Here is a 26,362-nt window from a genome sequence, read left to right as displayed (position 1 = left end):
CAACACCCACTCCGTCAGCACACTACCTGTATACAACACCCACTCCGTCAACACACTACCTGTATACAACACCCCTCCGTCAACACACTACACACACTACCTCTACACAACACCACTCCGTCAACACACTACACACACTGCCTGTATACAACACCCACTCCGTCAACACACTACACACACTACCTGTATACAACACCCACTCCGTCAACACACTACACACACTACCTGTATACAACACCCTCCGTCAACACACTACACACCTACCTCTACACACAACACCCTCCGTCAACTTACACTACCCATATACAACACCCACTCCGTCAACACTACACACACTACCTGTATACAACACCCACTCCGTCAACACACTACGCACACTACCTCTACTAACTACTCAAATCAACACACTACACTACTGTATACAACACCCACTCCGTCAACACACTACACACACACTACCTCTACAACACCCACTCCCGTCAACACACTACACACACTACCTGTATACAACACACCCACTCCGTCAACACACTACACACACTACCTATACAACACCCACTCCGTCAACACACTACACACACTACCTCTGCAACACCCACTCCGTCAACACACTACACACACTACCTCCACAACACCCACTCCCGTCAACACACTACACACACTACCTCTACACAACACCCACTCGTCTGACACACTACACACACTACTGCCATACAACACCCACTCCGTCAACACACTACACACACTACCTGTATACAACACCCACTCGTCAACACAGTACACACACTACCTGTATACAACACCCACTCCGTCCAACACACTACACACACCTGTAATACAACACCCTCACGTCAACACACTACACACACTACCTGTATACAACACCCACTCCGTCAACACTACACACACTACTCTACACATACCCACTCCGTCAACACACTACACACACTACCTGTATACAACACCCACTCGTCAACACACTACACACACTACCCTGTATACAACACCCACTCAATCGCTTACGCTACACACTACCTGTATACCCACTCCGTCAACACAGTACACACACTACTACAACACCCACTCCGTCAACACAGTACACACTACCTGTATACCAACACCCACTCCGTCAACACACTACACACACTACCTGTATACAACACCCACTCCCGTCAACACACTACACACACTACCTGAATACAACACCCACTCCGTCAACACACTACACACACTACCTCTACACAACACCCACTCCGTCCTTACACTACACACTACCTGTATGCAACACCCACTCCGTCAACACACTACACACACACTACCTGTATACAACACCCACTCCCGTCAACACACTACACACACTACCTGTATACAACACCCACTCCGTCAACCACAGTACACACACTACCAGCATACTGCCCCACCCCTCCGTCAACACAGTACACACACTACCTGTATACAACACCCACTCCGTCAACACACCACCACACTACCTGTATACAACACCCACTCCATCAACACACTACACACTACCTCCTACACAACACACTCCCGTCCAACACACTACACACACTACCTCTACACAACACCCACTCCGTCATCACACTACACACACTGCCTCTACACAACACCCCACTCCCGTCCAACACACTACACACACTACCTCCTACACAACACCCACTCAAATCAACACCCCACTACACACACTACCTGTATACAACACCACTCCAGTCAACACACTACACACACTACCTGTATATACAACACCCACTCCGTCAACACAGTACACACACACTACCTGTATACAACACCCACTCCGTCCAACTTACCACACACACTACCTCTACACAACACCCACTCCGTCAACACACACTACACACTACCTCTACACAACACCACTCCCGTCAACACACTACACACTACCTCTACACACAACACCCCACTCCGTCAACACACTACACACACTACCTGTATACAACACCCACTCCGTCAACACACTACACACACTACCTGTATACAACACCCACTCCGTCAACACACTACCTGTATACAACACCCACTCCGTCAACACACTACCTCTACACAACACCCACTCCGTCAACACACTACACACACTACCTGTATACAACACCCACTCCGTCAACACACTACCTGTATACAACACCCACTCCGTCAACACACTACACACACTACCTGTATACAATACCCACTCCGTCAACACACTACTCCGTCAACACACTACACACACACTACCTGTACACACGACACCCACTGTCGGTACACATGAGTGACATGATACACACTACCTGTACACACGACACTCACCACTTCAGTACACACGACACACTACCTGTACATATGACACACTCCGTCAGCAGTTAGTTAATTTATTGACAAAAATATTGACAAAACATAAGAAAGAATGTATTGCACATACAGTAGTTTCATATTTGTCCAAACAAAGCGCTAAAAATTTAAACACACAACTTCAAGAGACAAAAAGCAAATCAATTAAGTTCACATACTATTTAAAAATTGAAGTTTGAAAAATATGAATCAGGTCACAAAATAATTGAAATAATTACAGTGTGCAGTTTCTATTATTTTAGTAACTAGTATCCTCGGCTGGCGGGTTTTGTTGACAATTAGTGTGTGTACAGTCTCTTAAGTGTGCCTGTGACAGTCTATGGCTGCTATTCGGGTGTTTTTCTAAGTGTTTAACACACGTTTCCGACCGTGTTGATTACACACACACACACACACTCATAAAATACCCCCCCCCCCACACACACTCACTACTTCTGCACGAGACAGCTCTCTCTCTCTCTCTCTACTTACTTGGTGTTGGGGTGGGTTGGCGCAGCGTGTGGCGATGTACGGGGGTAGGCGGAGCTTCACCTGCCGTGGCCGCTGTGGATGTAAACATTACAGAAAGTCAAGGAGGTGAAACAATGCAGACTTTGATGCTTTGATAAATGCTTCCCCAGCAAGACTAAGTTAATAAAAACTGTATCTATCTCCAAACCTTATATTACAAGTGAAATCAAGGCAGTCCAGGAGTCCTTATACCTCTCTACCTCAGCCACTAAGTCTTGACTCCCTTTGTGCACAAATACCAGGACTTAACTCCCACCACAGTGTTGTTGTCGAGATTCCCGTTTTCTGTGTTAGGTTTAATAAAATCAGGTACCTGAATGTCTAAAACTGTACTTATCAGTTATCAACATCTTGTGTTTATTGAATCACCTTACTCTTGAGCTCGAATTACGTACAGTGTGTTAATGTGTGGTTTTCTGAATTGAATTGAATTGAAACAGTTTATTTAGCCAGAAAAACACAGGTACAGAGTGGATAATAATAACAATATTAACATGGCTGAGCCAGTTGAGAACCTGAGCTCTCTTTTAGGCACCTGATATATACTATACATTTATCTCAAGGAAGTATTATGTAACATTTAGTAACATCTGGAATTGTAATAGCATGGTGATAATAAGAACATCTCATAATGTTACCACGGTTATCATTTCAATATTGTTTACTTTATTTATTTATTATTATTTTTTTATTATAAGTACATAATAAATTACAGTGGAATTTAAAAACATAAATATAATGGGGGAGCAGTACAACATGGGTTGTACAGTATTAAGGTTGAACATGAGGACAGAGCTGTCATGATTATGTCGAGTTGGCAAGTATGTTTATTGCAATGGTAATTTCTTATTTATTTACATGATAATTTCCGATAAAACGCTTTTGATGGTACAATAAGAGCAGGTACTGTAAATACAGTAGGTGTTACAAGAAATATTAATACTTAGACAATAGACTTCACCCGTGGATATTACACCTCATCATTTTGACACAACTATCAACCAGCATTAAACACGCCCATACCATCAATACGGCTTAGTCTATATCAGTGACTTTGAAGATTATTCATAAATCACTGTTAACTTTAAATCAGGAGAAAATAATTTATTGAGACATCTGTCATCCTGCTACAGGTGTGCCAGTGAATGCTGATGAGCAGTATCTTATACCTGTATGACTTACCTGTAGTTCAGTACAATATATTGCACACACCACAGGTACACTACAGTAAGTGTTCACCTAAATGAAGCAAAAATTGCCGCCCAGATGAAGTGATTTTTCTCGTCCAAGTGGAAAAAAGAAAAAATAAGAAATCACTCATATGAAATGCGCCCGGGCCATCACCACTCAACACAGATGGCTATTAATAAAAACATAGATAAGAAAGTTACTTAATGAAAGTTTCAGGTAAAGAAAAAAACCCTTGATGATTAAGTTGTAGCGCCTAGTGGAGAAGATCCTAAAATCTTTGGTCCAACAGAGCAACTTGGTGTGTAGTCATCCTTCTCACCTTCAGAGCCAAGAGTTAGTTGGTGTGCAAAAATGACTACTGGAGTAGGAAGGAAGGAGAAGTGAAGACGTCCACCAACATGTTGCCAGGTGTTAATGTGACTACAGACAAGCGGTTCAGAGACTCTGGTGTGTTAAGAAACTTTTTGTTCATGATAACATAAACAAGTGCGGCGGCCGAGTGGATACATTTTCCTCCTGTCCTAAAGGTTACTGGCTCAATCCCGGGCACTACCTGTCCACCCAACTATAAACGGGTACCTAACTTTATATGTTGGAGAAGTGAGGCGGTCTAGAGGAGTGCCGGACATGCTGCCTCCTTGTGTATCGAAGGCTTAGTATATAGGGTGGTAGTATCTACACTGTCCCGAACGGGCCGCCATGTCTATAAGACCCACTATCAATATCATATAAACACTGTTAATCTCTGTAACACACAAGTCAAGTTTGGACACGTGGGATTTTCTTCCCGAGTCAAAACAGGAGAACACATCTAGTTATAAGGGATTTCATTGCAATTTGAGTCGTCTCTGTTAGACAACACAAGGAAAAAATACTGTAAAGTTCGAGTCTTCAAGAATTAAACAACTGACTGACTACAAGTTTGGTAAATCCTTGGAGAACACAAATATATCACATTAAAAGATTTGTCGTTCCGTAATGCACTCTGAACCACCTGAAGATTAGCCACCCCCAATGCTACCTGGGGGGAGGGGTTAGGTTAGCGTTAAGGTGGTTAATCTTCAGGTGATATAAGCTGGTGTGTCTAATCTTTATGTGGTCGTTTTTACTTACCAATAGTCAGTAACATCAGCCCGAGGACACACGACACCTGCTCCATCCTGCCGCAGGAGAAGTCAACAACAGATACCACTTGTAGACACAGCGTCAGGAGGCTGTGTCTCACCTAAACGTTGTTACAACTGCTCCTGCGTCTTCATAGTGTCCATGTTAAGAGTTTCAATAGAACTACAATGAGGAAAACGTCTGTATAAGTAACGTTTTCAGCCGAGGTAAAAATGTAAACACGACAATATCTGGATAACCGTGACAGTAAGCTAATTTGCCCTGGCTTTACTGACAAACAGGTGAACGTCGTCACCAGTAGAAACAAAAACGCTGTACTGACAGAGATTCTAAGCTTCGTTCTCTACTAAAGAAACCTTCTGGCTGACAAGAAGAAGCGAGAGTCAGTGAAGCGGATGAGAGGAGTGAGTAGTAACGTCGGGGAGTTGGACACCATCTGACCCTCCCCCACTGCAGTACTCCCACTAGCGCGCCGCACTCCAGTTGATAACACCCGACTCTCTTCACGCCGCGGACCGTTTATTGTTCGTAGCCGTAGTGATAAAAACTCAACAACACAAAGTAACGATAAACCAACCTCAACAAAACGGATAGCGTGCGGATTAACCCCTACCTTATTACACCTTAAAGCTAGTGTGGATGGACGGACAGGTGGCTAGTGTAAATGGAGGGACAGGTGGATAGTGTGGATGGAGGGACAGGTGGATAGTGTGGGTGGAGGGACAGGTGGATAGTGTGGGTGGAGGGACAGGTGGATAGTGTGGGTTAAAAGACAGGTGGAGAGTGTTTGTGGAGGGGCAGTTGGATAGTGTGGATGGAGGGACATGTGGATAGTGTAGATGGAGGGAAAAGTGGATAGTGTGGATGGAGGGACAAGTGGATAGCATGGGTTAAATGATAAGTGGATAGTGTGGATGAAGGGACAGGTGGATAGTGTGGGTTAAATGACATGTGGATGGGATGGGTGTTTGAACATGATGGATGCACAGTACAAGCCACAAACCTGATAATTATGTTATCTCGAACAACTGATATCTCTCTTAGTGTTTTGTCCCACCCAAGTGAGCTACTGTCTTTCTGTCTTTCTGTCTTTCTGTCTATCTGTCTGTCTCGGAATAGGTAAATTTAAAAAGCCAAAAGTTTGTATTTTTGGGGAAGGTCCGAATTAACGAAGCCCATATTACCCAATTCCGAATTACCGAGGTTCAAACTACTCATGTCCGAATTACCAAGACTGTAGTTGTCATTTCAAATATATTTTCTTTTCATTTACTTTTAATTTCTTTCCTTTTTCACTTTCTTTGTTTTCTTATATTTGTTTTTGACTCTTCCCTTACCATCATTTCATTCATTACTGTAATTCTTCACTATTTTAACATCTACATAATTAAGGTAATTCTCTTTCTCTGGTTTATGTGGTTTAATAAAACTCTCTATGAAGTCATTTTTTTTATTCTATGTTCAATAATAATTGTAGTTAAACATTTGGAGGAGATATTTTGAGTCATAATTCTTGAGGATGATGGTTTAAGTTATGACTTCTTGATATATCGTCCTCAAGGGTTAAACCATCGAGCTCATATTGTTAGGTTAGGTTAGGTTAGGTTAGTCTCCTGAATTCTATCTTGACAATTAATTTTATCTAAATCATGAAAAAGAAATGTTTAGATTATACAGTTTGTCTTAACATGAGGTCCTTTATAGATACATTAGTGTTGCCTTTATCAGCAATGTCATTATCATCGTTACCATTGTCATCATTATCATCATTATTATTATCAAACCAATTTTTAATGTTCTCTTTCACCTACTCATTTTCATCTTCCTCTTCGTCATCATCACCATCATCGTCTTCATCGTCTTCATCATCATCATCATAGTCCTCATCGTCATCATCATCATCATCGTCGTCTTCATCATCATCATCGTCCTCTTCGTCATCATCATCATCATCATCATCATAGTCGTCTTCATCGTCTTCATCATCATCATCATCATCATCGTCCTCATCGTCATCATCATCATCGTCATCATCATCATCGTTCTCATCATCATCATCATCATCATCATCCTCGCCATCATTATCATCATCATCTTCATCATCATCATCGTCCTCATCGTGATCATCATCTTCATCCTCGTGATCATCGTCCTCTAAATCGTCGTCAATTTTTCCATCGTCGTTGAACAACTGAATTTTGTAAGCATCCTCGTCGCTATCATCCTCGTCAACATCTCTCTCGTCCCTATCAACCTCGTCACTATCATCCTCGTCACTATCATCCTCGTCACTATAATCCTCGTCACTATCATCCTCGTCACTATCATCCTCGTCACTATCATCCTCGTCACTAACTCTCTCGTCACTATCTTTCACGTCACTATCACCATCATTATTCTCATCTTCATCATTATCATCACCATCATTGTCATCATAGTAAGCGACGTTATCAACTTGAGCCAGAGATTTAAAGGGTTTCAGTGCCACGCCATCATCATTGTTGTCATCCACAAGTTGCTCATCTGACAGCCGCCCGAACACGAACCCCTGTGTAAGTGAATTATCATTAGTCAGTAACGCCCTCACACAAGCACCTTCACACTAGCACCTTCACACTAGCACCCGTACACTGATACCTACATACTGATACCTTCCTACTGATATTCTCACACTGACACCTTCATACTAAGACATTCATAATGGCACCTTCATACTGGCATTTTCACACTGACACTTTCATACTGACATCTTTATGTTTTTATACTAGCACCTCCATACTTCCACCCTCATACTTTTTTCATACTGGCACCTTCACACTGTCACCTTCAAAGGACCTAACGGTCTCAACCTAACCTCACCTCTAACCTAGGGCCGCTTTCTCAGTCGTCATGCCCAATGGTGTGCCCGACCATCAGGCACCCTACGCTTGTATGGTTAATGTGGTAAAGGATCTATTTCAGTCATGATAAATAGACAACAGGGATACTCTGGAAACTTAGGATCAGTTCTCTCCAGGCCTGCCACTGTTCCAGAGTTTACCAGAGATTGTATCGGAAAGCTTGAGTATTCCGCAATGCATTCATCCAAAACTGGGAAAATAGTTTTGTTGCTCACTGTACAATTAAGTGTATCAACATCATCAGGTAGTGTGTACGTCACTCCCTCAGTATAGGATGGTAGTGGCTGACCACCTGTCCTGAATATTAATTAACTTATGTCCAGTATATTATATGGCCTCGCGACAAGCACACATGCAGGTATATTCCTCTCCTCCGACATTGTCCCACCTCCTTCCATTACTCTAGGTCCGAACACACTCCAGGTTGTAGATTCCACGAAGCTCCTCGGCGTCACCATAGACAACAAACTAAATTGGAAACCACACGTCAGTGAAGTTGTCAAATCCTCCAGTTTCCGTCTCCACCTCCTCCGCCGACTCAAGTCCCTCGGAGTTCCTCTTTGGCTCCTCAGTGTTTGCCTCCAACATTCATACTTCCCAAAGCTCACCTATGCCTCCCCACCTGGTCTTCACTCCTAAATGCACCACAACGTAAACACCTAGAAAAAAAAGAGGTAAAGGGCATACAGATTATTCTCTCCCTTCCTACTCACATATCAAGAAGCGCTCAACACACTGACCCTTTCGACTCTCACTGACCATCACCACGACCTCATCTGCAAATTTGGTAAGAAGCTTCTACACCATCCCCGACACCGGCTCCTACTACCACCTGACATCCCTTGTCCGAGAATTGCTGTTCGACACTACAACCGCATCCAGCCCATACGTGCACGAACTGATCGCTATAAGAACAGCCCAGTCCCAACCATTGTAAAGATTATCAATAACTTGTAATAAATCAGTGTATTCACTCCCAGTAAACACCGCTCCTTACACTGTCACTATGTTGAAATGAACTGTAGTTTGAGCTTTTCCCCATCTAGTTATTATATGTCTTATTTGTATCACTTATGTTACTTGTATATTATTTGTAATTCGTAACCCATTCCCCAAATATGTAACTGTATATTTTCAGCCTTCTGGCTGCCAAGCTCTTTCAATAAACCGTTAATTATTATTATTATTATTATTATTATTATTATTTCACATATTGTCTAAATATATCAAATATATACAACGTAATATTCTAACACAACACATACACGAATGCAAATACTTCACATTCATGGACAAATAGTCAAGCATTTTTAGATGCATGGGCAAATACTCAGATATACGGACGTACACTGACAAATACTCAAACATACAGATATACGCAGGCAAATGCTCAAACATAGTGGGGAAATACTCAAATACACAAATATACTTGGGTAAATACTCAAACACACTGACATACATGGGAAAATACTCAAACATACACGGACATACATGGGCAAATACTCAAACATACACGGACATACACACACACACACACACACACACACACTAGTACTGACGGTGGCTAGGGAGGCTGAGAGGGCCAACAGCAGAAGGATGAGTCGGTGGTTCATGGTGGTGAGGAGAGGGAGTGTCACCGTGACCGCTCCAGAGGTTCAAGTGATGGTCACCCCCTTCACCTACACCACCTGCACCAGCACACCTGTCGTGTTGGAAGTTTTGACGTCGATCGCTAGCATTAAGCACCTGTGTCTAAACCAGCCACGTGTCCTGATGTACTACTAGACTTGCCCTATCACTGTAAAATACCTGTATCTAAATTAAAGGTATTTTTGTCAGGTAATTGGAGGGTAATTATACCGTGTTTTGGATATTAATCTTTAAAAAAGTATTATCTTATTTATATAATGGTTTGTTTACCTGCGTTGGTAAACATCATGAAACTTCACATATATAAATTGCAGGCCACTTATATTATGACAGCATGATCCCATATAGAGAGAAATAGGTCACACCTGCATCACAACCATCAATAGCACCATACCCTTGACTGGTACCCCCATACAGTGTGCGTAACATACATATTGGTTACCCCATTAAAGACAAGTGTTACACTCATATAATTTATTGTGGCTAAAGTCAGAAAGCTTTAATCAACTAAGAGGAATCGTTATCTATAAATTGGTTTAAACTTGTTCGGATTGAAACCTGTCTCGATTAACCCTTTACGGAGTAGTGTGGCACTTAGGTAATTTATTCTGGATTACCCAAGATGATTTTATTCAGGTGATATAAACTCTCACCACTTAATGTGTGAACCATATGTTACAGTCAATGTGTCAAATCAGGTAATCTGTAAAATACCCGTGAAAATATTCCTTTTCATGTCGTATATGTTGCGTATAGGTTAGGTTAGGTTAGGTTAGGTTATAGTAGGTCAAGTTCGGCTATGTTTGGTTAGGTACGTCAGGTGATGCTAAGTTAGGTTAGGGTAGGTCAACTTAGGTTAGGTTAGGTTACGTGTTTAATAGTTGATAATAAGTAAATATGAGTATTTGGAGTTACTCAAAAATCTAAGTTATTATTAAGTACGACGGTGCTGTTAAGTTCAGGAAATCATTATGCCACGTAGGTGTGACTCAACGTGGGCGTGACTCAACCTGGGCGTGACTCAACCTGGGCGTGACTCAACCTGGGCGTGTGAGTCACCAGGATGAGGTGAGAGGTGTATCGTGTATCGATGAAAGGTCGAAGTGTTTAGTGTAAAATGTAGCAGTAGAGGTAGCTTAAACACACACACACACACACACACGTTAAAACATCATTGTATGTGTACATTGTAAACAATAATACACCCAAATCACACTATTACAAGATATTCTTAACCAAATTACTAGAGTAACCAACAGCATTAATAATGATATAATTATGTATAATCAACCTATGCTTAGTATCGATTGCTAGTACTTAGAGCTGATAGGAATTATAATTTCTACATATCAGCGATCAGTTGAAAAAAAATAATGACAAACAAATATATAATGCCTTGTGGGGGAGGCGACTGTGAGGGCCCGAAACACGTCAAATCATTTTCTATTTTGTTTTATTCTTTCTCGCGCATTTTTTATCCTGATCAGTTTTTTCTCCTTCAGTTTTTAAATTCTTTCTTTATATTGTTTTAATATAATTTCCATCCATTAGTGACCCATCTTGTCTCCTGAGGGGCTCATTATTTTCAAGTTTATTTTTAAAATCTTTCAGAAATTATCTTTATCGTTGAAAGCCCTTCATCGGCTTTTCCAGGACCTTTTCCGTGAGGTGAGTGGCGGGAGGAGACCCACTGTCTTCCTCCTCCCCGAGGTTGAGGTGGGTGGCGGGAGGAGACCCACTGTCTTCCTCCTCCCCGAGGTTGAGGTGGGTGGCGGGAGGAGACCCACTGTCTTCCTCCTCCCCGAGGTTGAGGTGGGTGGCGGGAGGAGACCCACTGTCTTCCTCCTCCCCGCCGGAGAGGTGAGAGGCGGGAGGAGAGCCGCCATCTTCCTCCTCCCCGTCGTTAAGTTTTTTATTATATTTTTTTATTAGTAACATAATACTGTGGAGCAACAGCATGGTGGCTCCCACTACTGAGCTTAGCCAGGGGAGGGGTGGCTCAGGCTTTGGGGTCACCCCATCCTCCTGAAGGGCTTTGATCATTATTTTTTGTTGTTGTTCCATTATGTTAATATGTATGAAATCCCGTAAAAAGGGGATGCTTTCATATTGCCCGGGGTTAACTTTTGGGAGAGATATTTTCTCTGAATTTAAATGGGGTTTTATTATGCAATATGGAAATATATAATGCAGTACGTGCCATATCATTACCATGTCACTCCAATTTTAGTCTTTATTTTTGACGGCCGCCTTAATTTGTTTTTCCAATGCCTATATCGATTATTTCAACTGGTGTTTTCGTTCCATGACCCAACATGCCATGAGGCACAGGGCCAAAAAGAGGAAAGACCAGTATTTGATGAGCATTTTAGATGGTCAGTTAATTTATACCTTATGACTTTTATTTGCTCGTCAGATACTGTCAGTTGTACTGTAGAAATTATTATCAGTTGGGAATCTAAGTAGTTGATGATGAAGATTATGAACAGCATAGAGTGGTAGAATAGATGTACAGTAGGTGCTTCCGAGTGAAGTGTAGAAAGAAGGTAGTGAAGGTAACAGGCCGAATGAGACATGGAAGGTAGTGAAGGTAACAGGCCGAATGAGACATGGAAGGTAGTGAAGGTAACAGGCCGAATGAGACATGGAATGTAGTGAAGGTAACAGGCCGAATGAGACATGGAATGTAGTGAAGGTAACAGGCCGGAGTGGACATGGAATGTGAGTAGAAGCTAACAGGCCGAAGATAGGACATGGAATGTAAGGTAAGCTAACAGGCCGAATTAGACATAAAAGGTGATGAAGGTAACAGGCCGAATGAGACATGGAATGTAGTTAGCAAGTAACAGGCCGAATGAGACATGGAATGTAGTGAGGTAACAGGCCAGATAGGACATGGAATGTGAGTGAAATAACAAGGCCGAATTAGACATAAAAAGGTAGTGAGTGTGGAGGCCAGATAAGGACATGGAATGTAGTGGAGTAACAGGCCAGTAAGGACTGTGGAATGTAGTGAAACAACAGGCCGGAATGAGACATGGAATGTGAGTAGAAGCTAACAGGCCAGGCTAGACATAAAAGGTGATGAAGGTAACAGGCCGGAATGGAGACATGGAATGTAGTGAAGGTAACAGGCCAGATGGAGACATGGAATGTAGTGAGGGTAACAGGCCGAATGAGACATGGAATGTAGTGAAGCTAACAGGCCGAATTAGACATAAAAGGTAGTGAAGGTAACAGGCCGAATGAGACATGGAATGTAGTGAAGGTAACAGGCCGAATGAGACATGGAATGTAGTGAAGCTAACAGGCCGAATTAGACATGAAAGGTAGTGAAGGTAACAGGCCGAATGAGACATGGAATGTAGTGAAGCTAACAGGCCGAATGAGACATGGAATGTAGTGAAGGTAACAGGCCGAATGAGAGATAAAAGGTAGTGAAGGTATATGCTGATAACCACAAGGAAAGAAGAAAATACGAAGTTCCCAAGCGCTTTCGTGTAATTCACATCTTCAGGGGTGAGTACAGACTAAGGAGAAGTACAAAGCAAGGTGTAGACAGTGTATATACAGAGGAGGGTGAGACCAGGTCCTGGTTACAAATTTTGTAATTAAGAAGATTTGTAACCAGGTGAGAAGGTTGGGTCACCTTACCCTCTGACCTGACTACCGACCGTTGCGGTGCTATTTAAAGATTAGTAGGGTCATTACCTAATACCTCACCATTGTGGACCTGGTCTCACCCTCCTCTGTATATATACACCTTGTTTTGCTTTTCCCTTTAGTCTGTACTCCCCCCTGAAGATGTGAATTACACGAAAGCACTTGGGAACTTCGTGTTTTCTTCTTTCCTTGTGGTTATCAGCATATACCTAGATCACGCACCTACAGTGATTTACTTGCATATATATATATATATATATATATATATATATATATATATATATATATATATATATATATATATATATATATATATATATATATATATATATATATATATATATATATACACCTGGCTTAAACTTCCTGTTGTTATCATAAGAGCCAGAGTTAATAGTTTCTGCCATGAGATAAAATGTGTTGTCGTTACTTGTCATATATTGATAATGCATCAGCCCGCGTGACTTGCACTTGTCGCTTAAAACGATTCTTTTCTTTATGCTTTGATATGTGAACGACAATGAGGGGAGGTGCAGTGGTTATCAGTTAACACCAATACATTACGTCCTTTACTCACACACCCACTATTGTGCACCAACCGCGAATACATACGCCCTATACACATTACAAAAATCAGCATCCAACATTATCATTCATGTTTTCTGAAAATTAGGCACCCCAACTTATTTCACCTGAGGATTAACAACCCTAACGCTATCTGAGTGGGTTAGGTAAGGTTAGATTTTGTTTTGTTTTTACGGGGATTAGCCCACCCTGGCACAGGTCAATGATCCACATCAGGGCCTGTGGGTCGAAAATATAATAATAATAATAATAATAGTAAAGAACCATATATGAATAACAAAAAATAAAAACATCATGAGTGAGAAATGATATATGTATTTTGTTTTGTCAATGTAAGAGAAACAATTGAGACCCTGCAACTATGTGCAAATGAGACTGAAGTCATATCAGCAGCCTGGGACTTGGTCATAATTTTCGTGATGCCATATGGCAGCAGGGTCTACCATTAGACACCACATCATGCTTCCAATATCTTCCCAGGCGATAGTACCTCCCTAATATATAGCTGCCTACTACCTACAGGTTAGATTAGGTTAGGTTAGGTTAATCTTTAGGTAAAACATTCTCTTTTTACGGTCAGAATGTTTATTTTATTGTTGTCATGGTCAACAGTCATTCTTACTCTCACTAGGATGATTTCTATGAGAGAAATAGACAGACAGAGAGAGAAAATGAAGACAGACAGACAAACAGAACTGAAGTCAATATTAAAACAAATATTTATTATTAACACTATGATCGTAACTAAAACCATTTGTGTTGCGGTACTGTAACGGACAGTGTGTGTGTCAGAACCCACGTAGAGTGGGATATACATACATACAAGGTTGTGGTGAAGTGGTAGGGTGGAGGGCCGATATACTGTAGGTGAGGGATGATGATAATGGAAACATTATCGGTGACATTGGTTGCTGGACAATGGTGGGTGTGTGTACAAGGCAGTAACGTCGATAGATAACGTATATGATCCGCCACCATTCATTGCCACCAACAAGCATACTGGAACTACGCAACTGCAAGCTCCCCGACCCCCCACCAGCGTCTAGAGGCAGGTCTGTGTTCCTCTATAGTAAAACCTCCATTAAATGCATCTGTACAACATAAACACAACGTATAACAAAGTGGCCATGGCAGGTTAATATTTTTAATCTTACAAATAAAGATCATGTATTTCCCTTATTATATACAATATAAGAACACGTGCACGCCTTCAAATTATAATAATACATAGAAACACCGCAAAGTTTCAAGATAATTTCATTAACTTTCTTCCCTCGGCATGGCCATCTTTAGTTTGGGTAAGTAATAGAAACGTCTGTTAAGACAGTCGAACCTGTGTAAAATGGCGGCTGTGAGACTACTTCGTGAAGCCATTTATTCAAGATATGAACTCACTCAACCTAACTTAACTTGCCTGGCCAACACTAATGTTAGCTTTGGTTGGTTCGATGTATCAGGGTTGATACGCGCACTTTGAATAACAGTGTCACCTATCCCATAACAACGAGTTAATGCAGTGAAAACAAACCGTTGTCATACACTACTAACAGTAAGGATTGTCGATGTTTTCCTTCTTTAAGGCAGACAAGTAGTTGTGCTGTTTATGGCTGTACAACCCATAACATTATGCTAGAAAAGCCTAGATTGTTCAGATTTCCAAACGGGGATCAAGATCGTCGACGTAAATGGATAGCAGCCTTCAACGACTGATCAGTGATGGCACTCCATGGAACCTGACATCCACAAACATACAATATACCTTTGCTATAAGCACTTTATAACTGATATGTTATTTCATTCTTGGCTCAGACTATCTGTTTAATTGATAACTGTATGATATATATGGACACAAAGTAGTACCTTCAGCTGTATATTATTATATTACTCTTATATTACTCTTATTAATTATGTATAGTAAAGTATTACAGAACATGTATTAATTCTATGTAATATTCTATTTATTGTGCACCATATTATGTATATAAAATAACGACTTGGTAAAATCACCCACATATTAATCCTGTCCTGAATGCACTTTAGTTAGACTAGAGGCTTGAACAGAAATTATAATACTCCCAAGATCTGTCAGCCTTTATTACAATATTGGACAAGCTGGTAGAGAGATGACTACATTTTATCTGTTTTTCTTCCAGGTTCCCCATCGTCATCACTTTTTACTTTTACTTTTATCCTCTTCGCCACTGATCGGCTTGTTAGCCGCTTGGACGATCGGTCACGTCTCTTTTCCTTTATATTCTTCACCAAAAGGTCGGCTCGCTAGCCGCCCGGGCGATCGGTCACGTCTCTGTCACGCACTGTTGGCAAATACTGGGCATGCACCGGCTCCTGAATCTTTGCAGCCATATTATGTCCTGTCAGTTTTTTTTTTCAAGCGAAAGTGACAGCAAGGGTGGAAAAAAACGATTTGAATTGGCCTGCAAACAAAGGAGAAAACTATTCGAGGAGCTCCAGAATGTCAAGCCAGAAGAGTGAATCCCTGATGTGTGTAAACTAGACTCTTTGGTTGCAGACCTGTACTGCCACAAAATGAAGAGACAGCAACAGTAGGGGACACTCCGAACCCCTTGGATGTTTCTGGGATAGCACCAATTCTTGTTACCCATAATGTGATGAATAAAGTTGATTCAGGTACAACAAGTACTCCCATGACTGACAATGAGCATGAATCTCTCTATCTCTCTACAATGAGATATAAATGCCGCGAATGAAAAGAAATGAAGCGAGGGATAAGTTGAATTAAATAAAATATAACAAAATCTCATATGATAAAGTTGTAGCAAATGAAAGCAAGTATAAATTCTATACTGGCCTAATTCTGTTGTTAGTATTACCAGCGGTGTGTTTTCACTGCAGTAACTCCGTTCGTATGGTATAGGTACAGGCTCTACCACCGGAAATGACGTTAACCCTGATCGGAGAATTCCAAAAGTTAACTTCGATTTCTTGCACTGTCAGAATGTGTAATTATTATATCTGTATGGTGAGAAGTATTCTACCACCATTAGTATCCAGAACTGACTGAATTACTCAAACTGAGTAAACTGTACTCTAACTTTGTCAATAAATTTTTTAAACTAAATGTATTATATTCTTAGGTGAATAACTCTGTGTCAATGTCTTCCATTTAATTATTTACATTTTTGTTTTATCATCTAAAGCTTTTATAGAAAAGAAGAAAATTTTAAAGAAGAACTTTTTCACGTCTGATATAATTCCATTGCGGGAGCCAAATATCATTGATAATCTGCAATAATCCTTCATAGTATCAGATATATTCTCTCTAATTCTTTTGTACCTATTAGTTCTCATGTCAAAAATCAAGGTCCAGGTGCTGCGGATCCATAGAAGTGTGGCGTACTGTCTGGCAGGTTGTCCCGGTCCCTCTTATTTACAGCCTCACAAGCTTGACCGTACATGTAATATATCAACACTCAGGATTGAGGTAGGAAATGAAAATCACAATGTGTTTCCACCATATATATTGCTACTGGCACAGTGTTAAGAGATACTAAGTCGGGTGAAGCTTGCTCAGAGGTTCCTGTAGGGCGAGAAAGAGCTTTCTGAGGGCGTGTGTGTGGAGCTGTTGAGAGATGTTTTGCTTGCTGTGGTGTGTGAAATGAAAGAGATCGATCGATCGATCGATGGATGCATGCAAGTGTGAAGAAATCTTGATGCAGGTGTGTAGATTGGTGGTGCGGGAACTGGACTTGAAGAATAATGGTGGAATTTGGAGGGACTTGGGGTTGGTGGATAGTGCAGAAGGAAAGCGAAAATTGGAAAATAGTAGTAGAATGCTAGGTCTTGGGGCTCAGCAGAATTAGCCTGTTTCTCATGTTTGTGTTTCAGCTAAATTTCGTCTTAGGTGTTATATTTATGTCAGGTGTTTGTATGTTTAGCAACTGTTGCAATTTTATGCCTTTCATTTTTTCACCCAATATGTTATGTCCTAGCCAATGGTGGGAGTCTAGGGCAGGTACTTGTGTTTCTACTAGAACATCCTGTCTTTATGATCTAATGTTGTAAGTGGTAGGGCTGCCAAGGTTGTCACTGGGGCCAACGTTGCATCTTTTAATAGAGTGGAGTTGGTGCTGGGTCCTAAGGGCTCTTCTTTTGCGCAAGGGGCTACACAAGTGTTCTCTTCTTCCGTCTTCTGTCTCTTCCATCCATTCTTTGATTGGTCCTGGCTCTATTTCTTCTAGTTTTTGTCCATATTCTTTTTTGAGTGTTCGTGTGGAAGTATCATTTTAGGAGTTCTGTTGGGCTCATTATTCTTGATTCATGCATATATTCAGGATGTCAAATCTTTACCATCCCTTAGGGCTAAGTTTTGAATTGTCTGCAGTTTCTTTATGTTTGTTTGTTTTATTGCATGTAGGGGAATTGGCGGATATACTAGTCGGGATTGGACAAAGGCTCTATATAACTTTAACTTGTTTTTTGCTGACAGGCTTCTGAAACGTTTTAATTTAGTTACCATGTTTCTGGTTTTTGCAAGTTTTTCAGTGATGAATGTTTTGTAGCCTTTTGTTGTTATCTTCAGCCCCAGGACAGTGCCTTCCATGGCATATGGAATCACTTTGTTGTCTACTATAATGGGGTCATTTTTCCTTTTAGCGATTGGGATTATTTTGAACTTGTTGGTGTTCGTTTGTATCTTCCACTTTTTTTCGTACTGGTTGATGTTCTCTATTGCGTTGGCAGTATGTTGTGCCATTATTGCTGTTGATTTGCCAGGGTATGTGATGATTTGTGTGATATCGTCTGCAAAACTTATGTATTCACTGTAGGGAGATGGTTCTGGTAGGTCTGTTGTGTAGATATTGTACATCGTGGGTGAAAGAACACTGCCTTGGGGTACTCCACTTTTCAGTTTTATGGGTGGTCCTATAAAGCTGCCAATTTGTATTTGTGCCGTGCGATCGTCTAGGAAGTCACAGGCAATTTTTTCTATTGGTTCTGGGAGATTTAATTGAAGCAGTATAAATTTTAATCCTAGGTGCCATACTTTATCGAATGCTTTCTTAACGTCTCTTAGTACAATGTTGACTTGATTTCTTTCTGCTTTCTTGTTGGCTAACGTTTCCGTGATTATGGCTAGTGCAGTATGTGTTCCCTTTTTTTCAGTGAATCCATGTTGTCTGGGGTTTAGTAGTCCGTTTTCACTTCTGTGTTTTCTGAGTCTCTTGTTTATTGCCTTTTCAAATAGTTTTCCTATAACTTGGAGTAGGGAAATCGGTCTGTAGTTTATTACTTGGGTGTGGTCTTTGGCTGGTTTCGGTATGAATATGAGTTTTGCGTTTTTAAATGCATCAATTAAGTATCCACTTGCCAAAGCTGAGTTAAATATTTCAAGGATGCCTTGTGTGCAGTTATTGGGTAGGTATAAGATCATATTTCTTGTGATTTTTGTAAATCCTGGTGCTTTTTCTTTAGTGTGTCTGATGTAGTGTAGCAGTTCTCCTTCTGTAATTGGTTCTATCGGGTTGAGCCTGGTTTTGTCCACCACATGGTATGGGGTTATCCTATGTATCATTTCAGCCATTTCTCTGCAGATATGATTTTCGTGTTCCTCATCAAATTCCTCATTTTCTTCTTCTGATATTTGAAATACTTTTTTCCATTCTTTTCTGTATGCGGCTTCTATCTCTTTTTCTTCAAAGAGTTTTTTCCCGTTTTGGTCCTTTATGTATTTTTGTTGAGGTTTGTCGTTTCCTAGCATTTTGTTTACGTTCTGCCAGAAGTTCTTGTCATTTCTTGTGGTATCCAGGTTGTTTATTAATTCGTTCCATATCTGTTGGTGTGCTATCAGGCTTTCATCTCTTAACTTTTGTTGTATTTGCCTTAAGTTTCTCATAAGCTCTGTTGTTGGTGGATAATTTTGTATGTACATCATTATGTTATTGTATTGTACTTGGAGCATTCGCAATTCATGGGATATCCTGATGTGTGGTAGCATTCGATATGTTGTGATTGGTATGTTGTTCTCTGTTGCCTTTTTGATGTTACGTATAAGGGTATCTGTTTCGTTGTCAATATCTTCTAGTGTTTTGCCTTGGAGATCCTGTAGCCTTCCCAGTCTGCTTTTTGCATTTGGAAACGTGGGGTTGTTGGTACTTGGATTGGGCTTGTGGATAGTTTTATTATCATTGGAATGTGGTCGCTGGTAGTTAGTGGTCCTTGTTTTATATGGTAATTCAGGAATGCCTTGTTATTGGTGAAGACTTTGTCTGGGGTTGTTGTTTTGTTATTGCCAATGAATGTGGTGAAGTGTGGTCCTAGGTGGATCAGCTTCCCTGTGTTCATTATGGTATGCAGTGCAGTGCCCACTCTGTTCCTGTTTCCGTGGCCGAATATTGGATGTCTTGGGTTCAGATCTCCTATTATATATGTTGGGCAGTTGTAGTTCAATAGTTTTATCAAGTCTGGGGCCGGCAGGTAGTTCCGTCTTGGCGGTAAATATGCTGTGGCTATTGCTATTTCTCCTAGTGTAGTAGTTATTTTAATTCCCAGGAATTCATCCTGGAATTCGTCGATGATTTGATGTTTGAGTCTGTGTTTTACAGCAATGGCCACGCCATCATTTAATTCTTCTGTTTTATTTCTTTGGTAGGTTGTATATCCAAATATTTTTATTTTCTTGGAATTTGAATTGCTGTGACTATTTATTAAAATTATGTCCGGATCAATACTGAGGTATGTGTTTGCAAGGTTGTTTTTATTTGTTTCCCAGTTGCGGACGTTGTGTTGTATGATGGTAAGTGTTCTGGGTTTTTCTTTATTCATTGTATTTTGATTTTTTGTTTCTTGCTTGTTGCTCGGATGGCGATCTCTTGTCCGGAACCAGTCCGTTACGGATTCTTTGGAATTTCCATTGTTCTTCTTTTATGAAGTTGTGTCTCCTTATTTTAATCCTTTGGTTTATCAGGTAAGCTTCCACTAGTGCTTCAGAGTATTTATCGTTAGAGTAGGTCCATTTTAGTTCTTGTTTTGTTATGGCTTGTATAATGTCTGGCATCGTTTTACATTCACTAGGGACAAAAACTCTGTCACACCAGTGAAGCTGTAGGTCACAGTCATCTGCACATTTTAAAGTCAGTAGCGGTTCCTCGCCCTGGGTATCCATGGTTGCTGTTGAGACTTTTTTCCTCACGGCTCCTGTCTCTCTTTCGATGTTATTTTGAAGGTCCTGCCTCTCTGCTGTACTTTGAGTAAATGTTTCAATCCTTTGTGACTTTACCTTGTCAGCTTCGGTTGTTTCGTGTACTGTTGCGGCTGGTGTTTGCTCCGTTGCTCCTTTTTCTTCTGCGTTGATTGTCTCTTGTGGTGCATCTGGGTTGGTTAAGCTGGACGATGAACGGCCAGGTGAGGTCTTATATAGCGGGGGTAGGCGTGGCTTGATGGTAGGCCCCCGCTTTGTTCGGCGTCGCCGGTAGATTCGCGGGGGGTCGGCCAGTCAGCGACACACGGCGTTTGTAGGGGAGGAATCCACTACAGGAGTTCCTTGGGGTCCGGATCCCCCCCCCCTTTTCACCAGAAAATTTCAATACTTTTTCTTTAATGCAGTAGTGTACTTATGCATTTTTGTATAATAAAAAGTATTCAATCTTGACCTCAGAATATCCCCTAATATCAAGTGCACATGGGTTCAAAATGGCTTCAAAATGACCATGATATTGGTCAGATTTGAAATTCTGGGGGGCTTACAGCGCCCCTTCCCACCGCCCCCACACACACCACAAAAGAACGATGGGTGGGCTCGCCATGGTCGCCATGTTCGCCCGCCCACAACTTCTCGCAGCCCCCCACCCCCATTTTGTTATACCTGGATCCGCCTCTAGATACGGCATAGTCTTCTGTGAGGTAGAAGAAGGGCAGGCATTCCGAGACAAGACCTTAACAATGGCAGTAGTGTGGGAGAAGGTGGATAACGTGAGATTATATCCTCCATCTACAACACCACCTGAGAAGGTGAACCTCCTCGTCCTGAAGAATATTTTACTTCTTCTGGTATAGAGAGGGTTACGAAGAACCTTTGCCGGACCGCCTGGCGAGTGGTAGCCTTATGGTCACCTTCGGTGACTCGGGGCATACCAAACAAATAGAGGATGTTACGAGTATCAACAACGTGCCAGTCGAGTATAAGCTAAATGTTAACCAATAATTGACTCAAATAATACGAAAATAAAAAAATATAAACGGAACTCCACCTAATATATACTGTATGTTACACTAAATAGGGATAATTGCCGAATATCAATAACTTCTATGCATTATTTTAAGCTTCTAACTGGCCATCGGCGATCATGTACTTCATCATCTTAGGTATTAATAAATTGTTTAATATAAAACTTAAACTAACTTAGCCTAACATTAACGAATATTATCCAAGTGTTAGTATTTTTTTTTCGTTTTAAATACAGGATAATCATCATGGCTGATATGATCTTATGATATTATTTACGGAATCTCTAGCGTTAAATTTATGGGAAACTTATGAAAAATATATAAAATTCATATTCAATGGTTATCAAACTACTTTTACAAAGGGCTGCAGATTCTGTCAGCTTCTGGCAGCTGTTCAATGCCCACCGAGCATATCCGAGCATTAGCAGTATTAGCAGTATTACTGTTGTCTTTCTCTTGAAGAGGTTAATACCACTGTATCTTAGTTCTTCATCTTTAGGAAATGCATGGAAATATATATTTCCCTCTTGTCTGAACAAAGACACACCCAAACACTACACAATTAGCGGGCATTATGTGACAGAGGACAGCAGTTTTCACAGTTGTGGCTGCAGCCAACTGAGGGGCCGGTCTCTCGACCTCTCTACCCAGTGAGGTAGCATTTTGGGTCAGGTGTAGGAGGACCTCCTTTTCTTTAGACTTTGGTGCCGAGCTCGGGATGTCTGCGCCGCGTGCACCAACACACCTCATGTCAAGCAATAAGCAAGAAGTGTGTATCTTGTGGCGGCCCTCATTCCCTCTCCGACCCGGAGTGTCCCAAGTGGAGGGAGGAGTGTAGGGCAACCAAGTTGCGATCCACGAAAAAACTTAGCTACAAGGAGGTTCTCCTTGTAGTGAGGAAAGAAGAAATAAGATACAAGAACGCAACAAGACAGAAGAAACAAGAGAGAAGAAAGGATAAACAAGGAAAAACAACAAGAAAAAGATATGCTACATTAAGTCTTACAGAATTTTTAAACTTATACGGATCACCACAAGAAATAGAAGACCAGAAAGATGAAAAGTGGGAAGTGCAGAAAAAAATAGTAGAACAAAAGGAAAACGTCAAAAGAACAAGACTATGGCCGTAATGACCATAGATGTTGACGACCAGCAAACTCAACCAACCAAGGAAACTCTTCATTGTCAACTGTGAAAATTGGTCGTGTTTTTAGTGTGAGGTGGGTTACTTCGTCTTACCGAACTGTAAAGACAATATGGCAATCGTATAAAGTTATTTAGAAACAGGAAGAGCAAGCTGTGATGCTTGAAGATCTGTGCAGAGAGAGAGAGAGAGCTAATTATGAAAGGCTGAAAAAAGTCATCAGATTTCGTAAATAATTTGGGCTTGTTGATGGAAATTTTTCTAGAGTAATCTAGACTGTCTCTTGAACTGCAGAACCGAATTGTACACTTAGTAAAGCACATGGAGAAATTAACCGAACTATCATGGTCCTTGAAAATCAGATAGAAAAACCAGAAAAATTCTATACTGAAGTTTAGAAGGCTGGTAACGCAACCTACTATACACCGACAACAGTTTTTGAGGAGTTTGATCAATAATACGTAATATAGGCTGATTGAATCTACACCTTCCAACGACAATTGTTAAAAATTGATTAACCAGCCGAAATATTTAGATATTAACAATATTCCAGAAGATTCAATTTTTATCTTTGGGGATAATGATATCGAAGAAATGGTAAAACAGTTTGGTTTAAATGGTAGGCTATCAGAGCCTACAGAGAGTTTAAGGACACTAAATGGAAAATAGTTTCTACACACCTTCAGCAGCTGCTAACAGTGGAATGAATTTATATATGCCACCAGAACGTACACGAATACAAATTGATCATCGTTCAACTCCTTTCTTTATCCAGTTAGTTGTCAACTTGCTAGAAGTTGGTCACACACCAAAAATTCAGGGAGATGGACAAGAAAGGAAAGGACACACACACACACACACACACAACACATTGACAGCAAGAGGTAATACAGTGGTTCACGTTGAACGGTTATGGTGATGCCAGATGTAAGATAAAGAAAGAAATAAAGAAATGGGAACGTGAATTAGTGAACTATGAAAAGCTGTTTCAGAAAGTAAAATTGACACACATACCATCAGATTTCAAATCAATGATAGTGCAGCAACAATGTCTGGAAGGTACTCAAAAGAAATTACCTGATATGCTTGAGAAACCAATCACCTACATTCCCTGTCTACCTCTTGGCTCTAATTAGGTGATTGAGTATGGCTGCAATGCAAGTGAACTACAGTACAGTAATTACACATATGTATGATGTACTGGAATCTTGCTATGTATTTTTATCAGTAGCACCAGTCGCCATGCAAAGGGAAAAGTTGGCACAAATTGAAGGTGGATTATAGTTAGAAAATCTGTCAAAGACAAGATGGAGTGACAGGCCAGATATAGACACTCGACTGAGTATTATCCTCCGAGGTGTTTATAAACTTCTACTAAGTCATCCCTTCCCCGTAGTGTGTGTGACGCCATAGTGCCACTACCATGACCTCGTGCAGTGCAGTGTATTTGTAGCGGTATCCTCGTCACCACTTCCTTGACCTCCGTGCAGTGTGTGGCGGCAGCGCCGCTGGTGCACCACTACCGCGAGCCTCGTGCGTGTGTGTATGACGCCGCAAATTACTACGCTGACCTCGTGCGGTGTGTGTGTAGCGACGCCGCCGTTATTTTTCTGTGACCTCGTGCAGTGCTGGCAACGACGCCGTAGTTACCCTACCGCGGCCTCATACGGTGTGTGGCGCGGCCGCCGCAGGTGCCACTACCGCGACCTCGTGCGGTATTAATGCTGACGCCATAGGTGCCGCTACATAACCTCGTGCGGTGTGTGTGTGACGCCATACAGAGCTACAACCATGACCTCGTGTGGTGTGTGTATGGCGACGCCCATGGTGCCACTACCATGACCTCGTGCAGTGTGTGTGGCGACGCCGCGTTACCACTACACTGACCTCATGCGGTGTGTGTATGACGCCATGAGTACCACTACCGCGACCTCGTGCCCAGTGTGTGCGCCCGACGCCCTAATTGCACTACCGCGGCCTCGTGCCGGTAACCGGTGCCACTACCGCGACCTCGTGCAGTGTGTGTGTGCGCGGCACCATGGTGCCACCATGACCTCCGGTGCGGCGATGTGTGTGCTGGCGAGCGCAGTGCCACTACCGCGGCCTCGTGCGCCAGTGTGTTTGTGTGACGCCGCAGAGGCCACTGCAGCGGCCTCGTGTGATGTGTGTGTGACGCCATAGGTGCCACTACCATGACCTCGTGTGATGTGTGTGTGTGACGCCAGGTGCCACTACCATGACCTCGTGTGGTGTGTGTGTGCCCAGCGCCGCGGTGCCACTACCATGACACTCGTGCGGTGTGTGTGCGGCGCCCAGGTGCCATTACCGCTGACCTCGTGTGGTGTGTGGCGGCGCCATGGTGCCACTACCGCGGCCTCGTGTATAGTGTGTGTGTGTAACGCCATAATTTTTCGCGATATCGTGCGAGTGTGTGTGTGACGCCCATGGTGCCACTGCGACCTCGTGTGAGTGTGTGTGACGCCATAGTGCCACTACCGCGGCCTCGTCGCCAGGTATGTAGCATGTGTATTATGGCGAAGCGCCGCAGGTGCGCCACTACACCAGCGACCTCGATATGAGTGTGTGACGCCATGGTACCATGACCTCGTGTGATGTTGTGTGTGACGCCATAGTGCCACTACCATGACCTCGTGTAGTGTGTGGCCAGTGTGACGCCGCCAGGTACCCACGCTACCGCGGGCCTCGTGCGGTGTGTGTGACGCCATAGAGCCGCTGCCGCGGCCTCGGTGTGGTGTGTGTGTGTGACGCCATGGGTACCTACCACGCCGACCTCGTCGCCAGGTGATGTGCCAGCCAGCAGCGCCATGGTGCCCTCACCGCGGCCTCGTATGGTGTGTGTGGCGGCCTTCATGGTACCCTACGCGCGGCCTCGTGTAGTGTGTATGTGACGCCGCCGACCACTACCGCGACCTCGTGTGGTATGTGTGTGACGCCATAGAGCCATACCATGACCTCGTCGCCGTATGTGTGGCGCCAGGCACCTTCACCATGACCTCGTGTAGTG

At 42.1% G+C, this 26,362-nt stretch overlaps 1 protein-coding gene across 2 annotated transcripts in view; it reads right to left on the bottom strand.

The window, feature by feature from the left end:
* LOC121868831 (macrophage mannose receptor 1-like) overlaps positions 1–5,652 on the bottom strand; it is a 30,529-nt gene extending 24,877 nt beyond the window's left edge. Inside the window, exons 1-2 of one of the 2 annotated variants that reach the window (XM_042369800.1) lie at positions 5,179–5,652; positions 2,833–2,907 (exon numbers count right to left, since the gene is read on the bottom strand). In XM_042369800.1, the coding sequence (XP_042225734.1) occupies positions 2,833–2,907; positions 5,179–5,224 (121 nt within the window). In that variant the 5' untranslated portion in view covers positions 5,225–5,652. The remainder of the gene's footprint in view (positions 1–2,832; positions 2,908–5,178) is intronic. The other variant, XM_042369798.1, reaches the window with a different exon arrangement.
* Positions 5,653–26,362: the final 20,710 nt, after the last annotated feature.

Source organism: Homarus americanus, unplaced genomic scaffold, assembly GCF_018991925.1.
Source record: "Homarus americanus isolate GMGI-L3 unplaced genomic scaffold, GMGI_Hamer_2.0 scaffold30535, whole genome shotgun sequence".
Classification (NCBI taxonomy): Eukaryota; Metazoa; Arthropoda; class Malacostraca; order Decapoda; family Nephropidae; genus Homarus; species Homarus americanus.
This window is presented reverse-complemented; position numbering and strand designations above follow the sequence as displayed.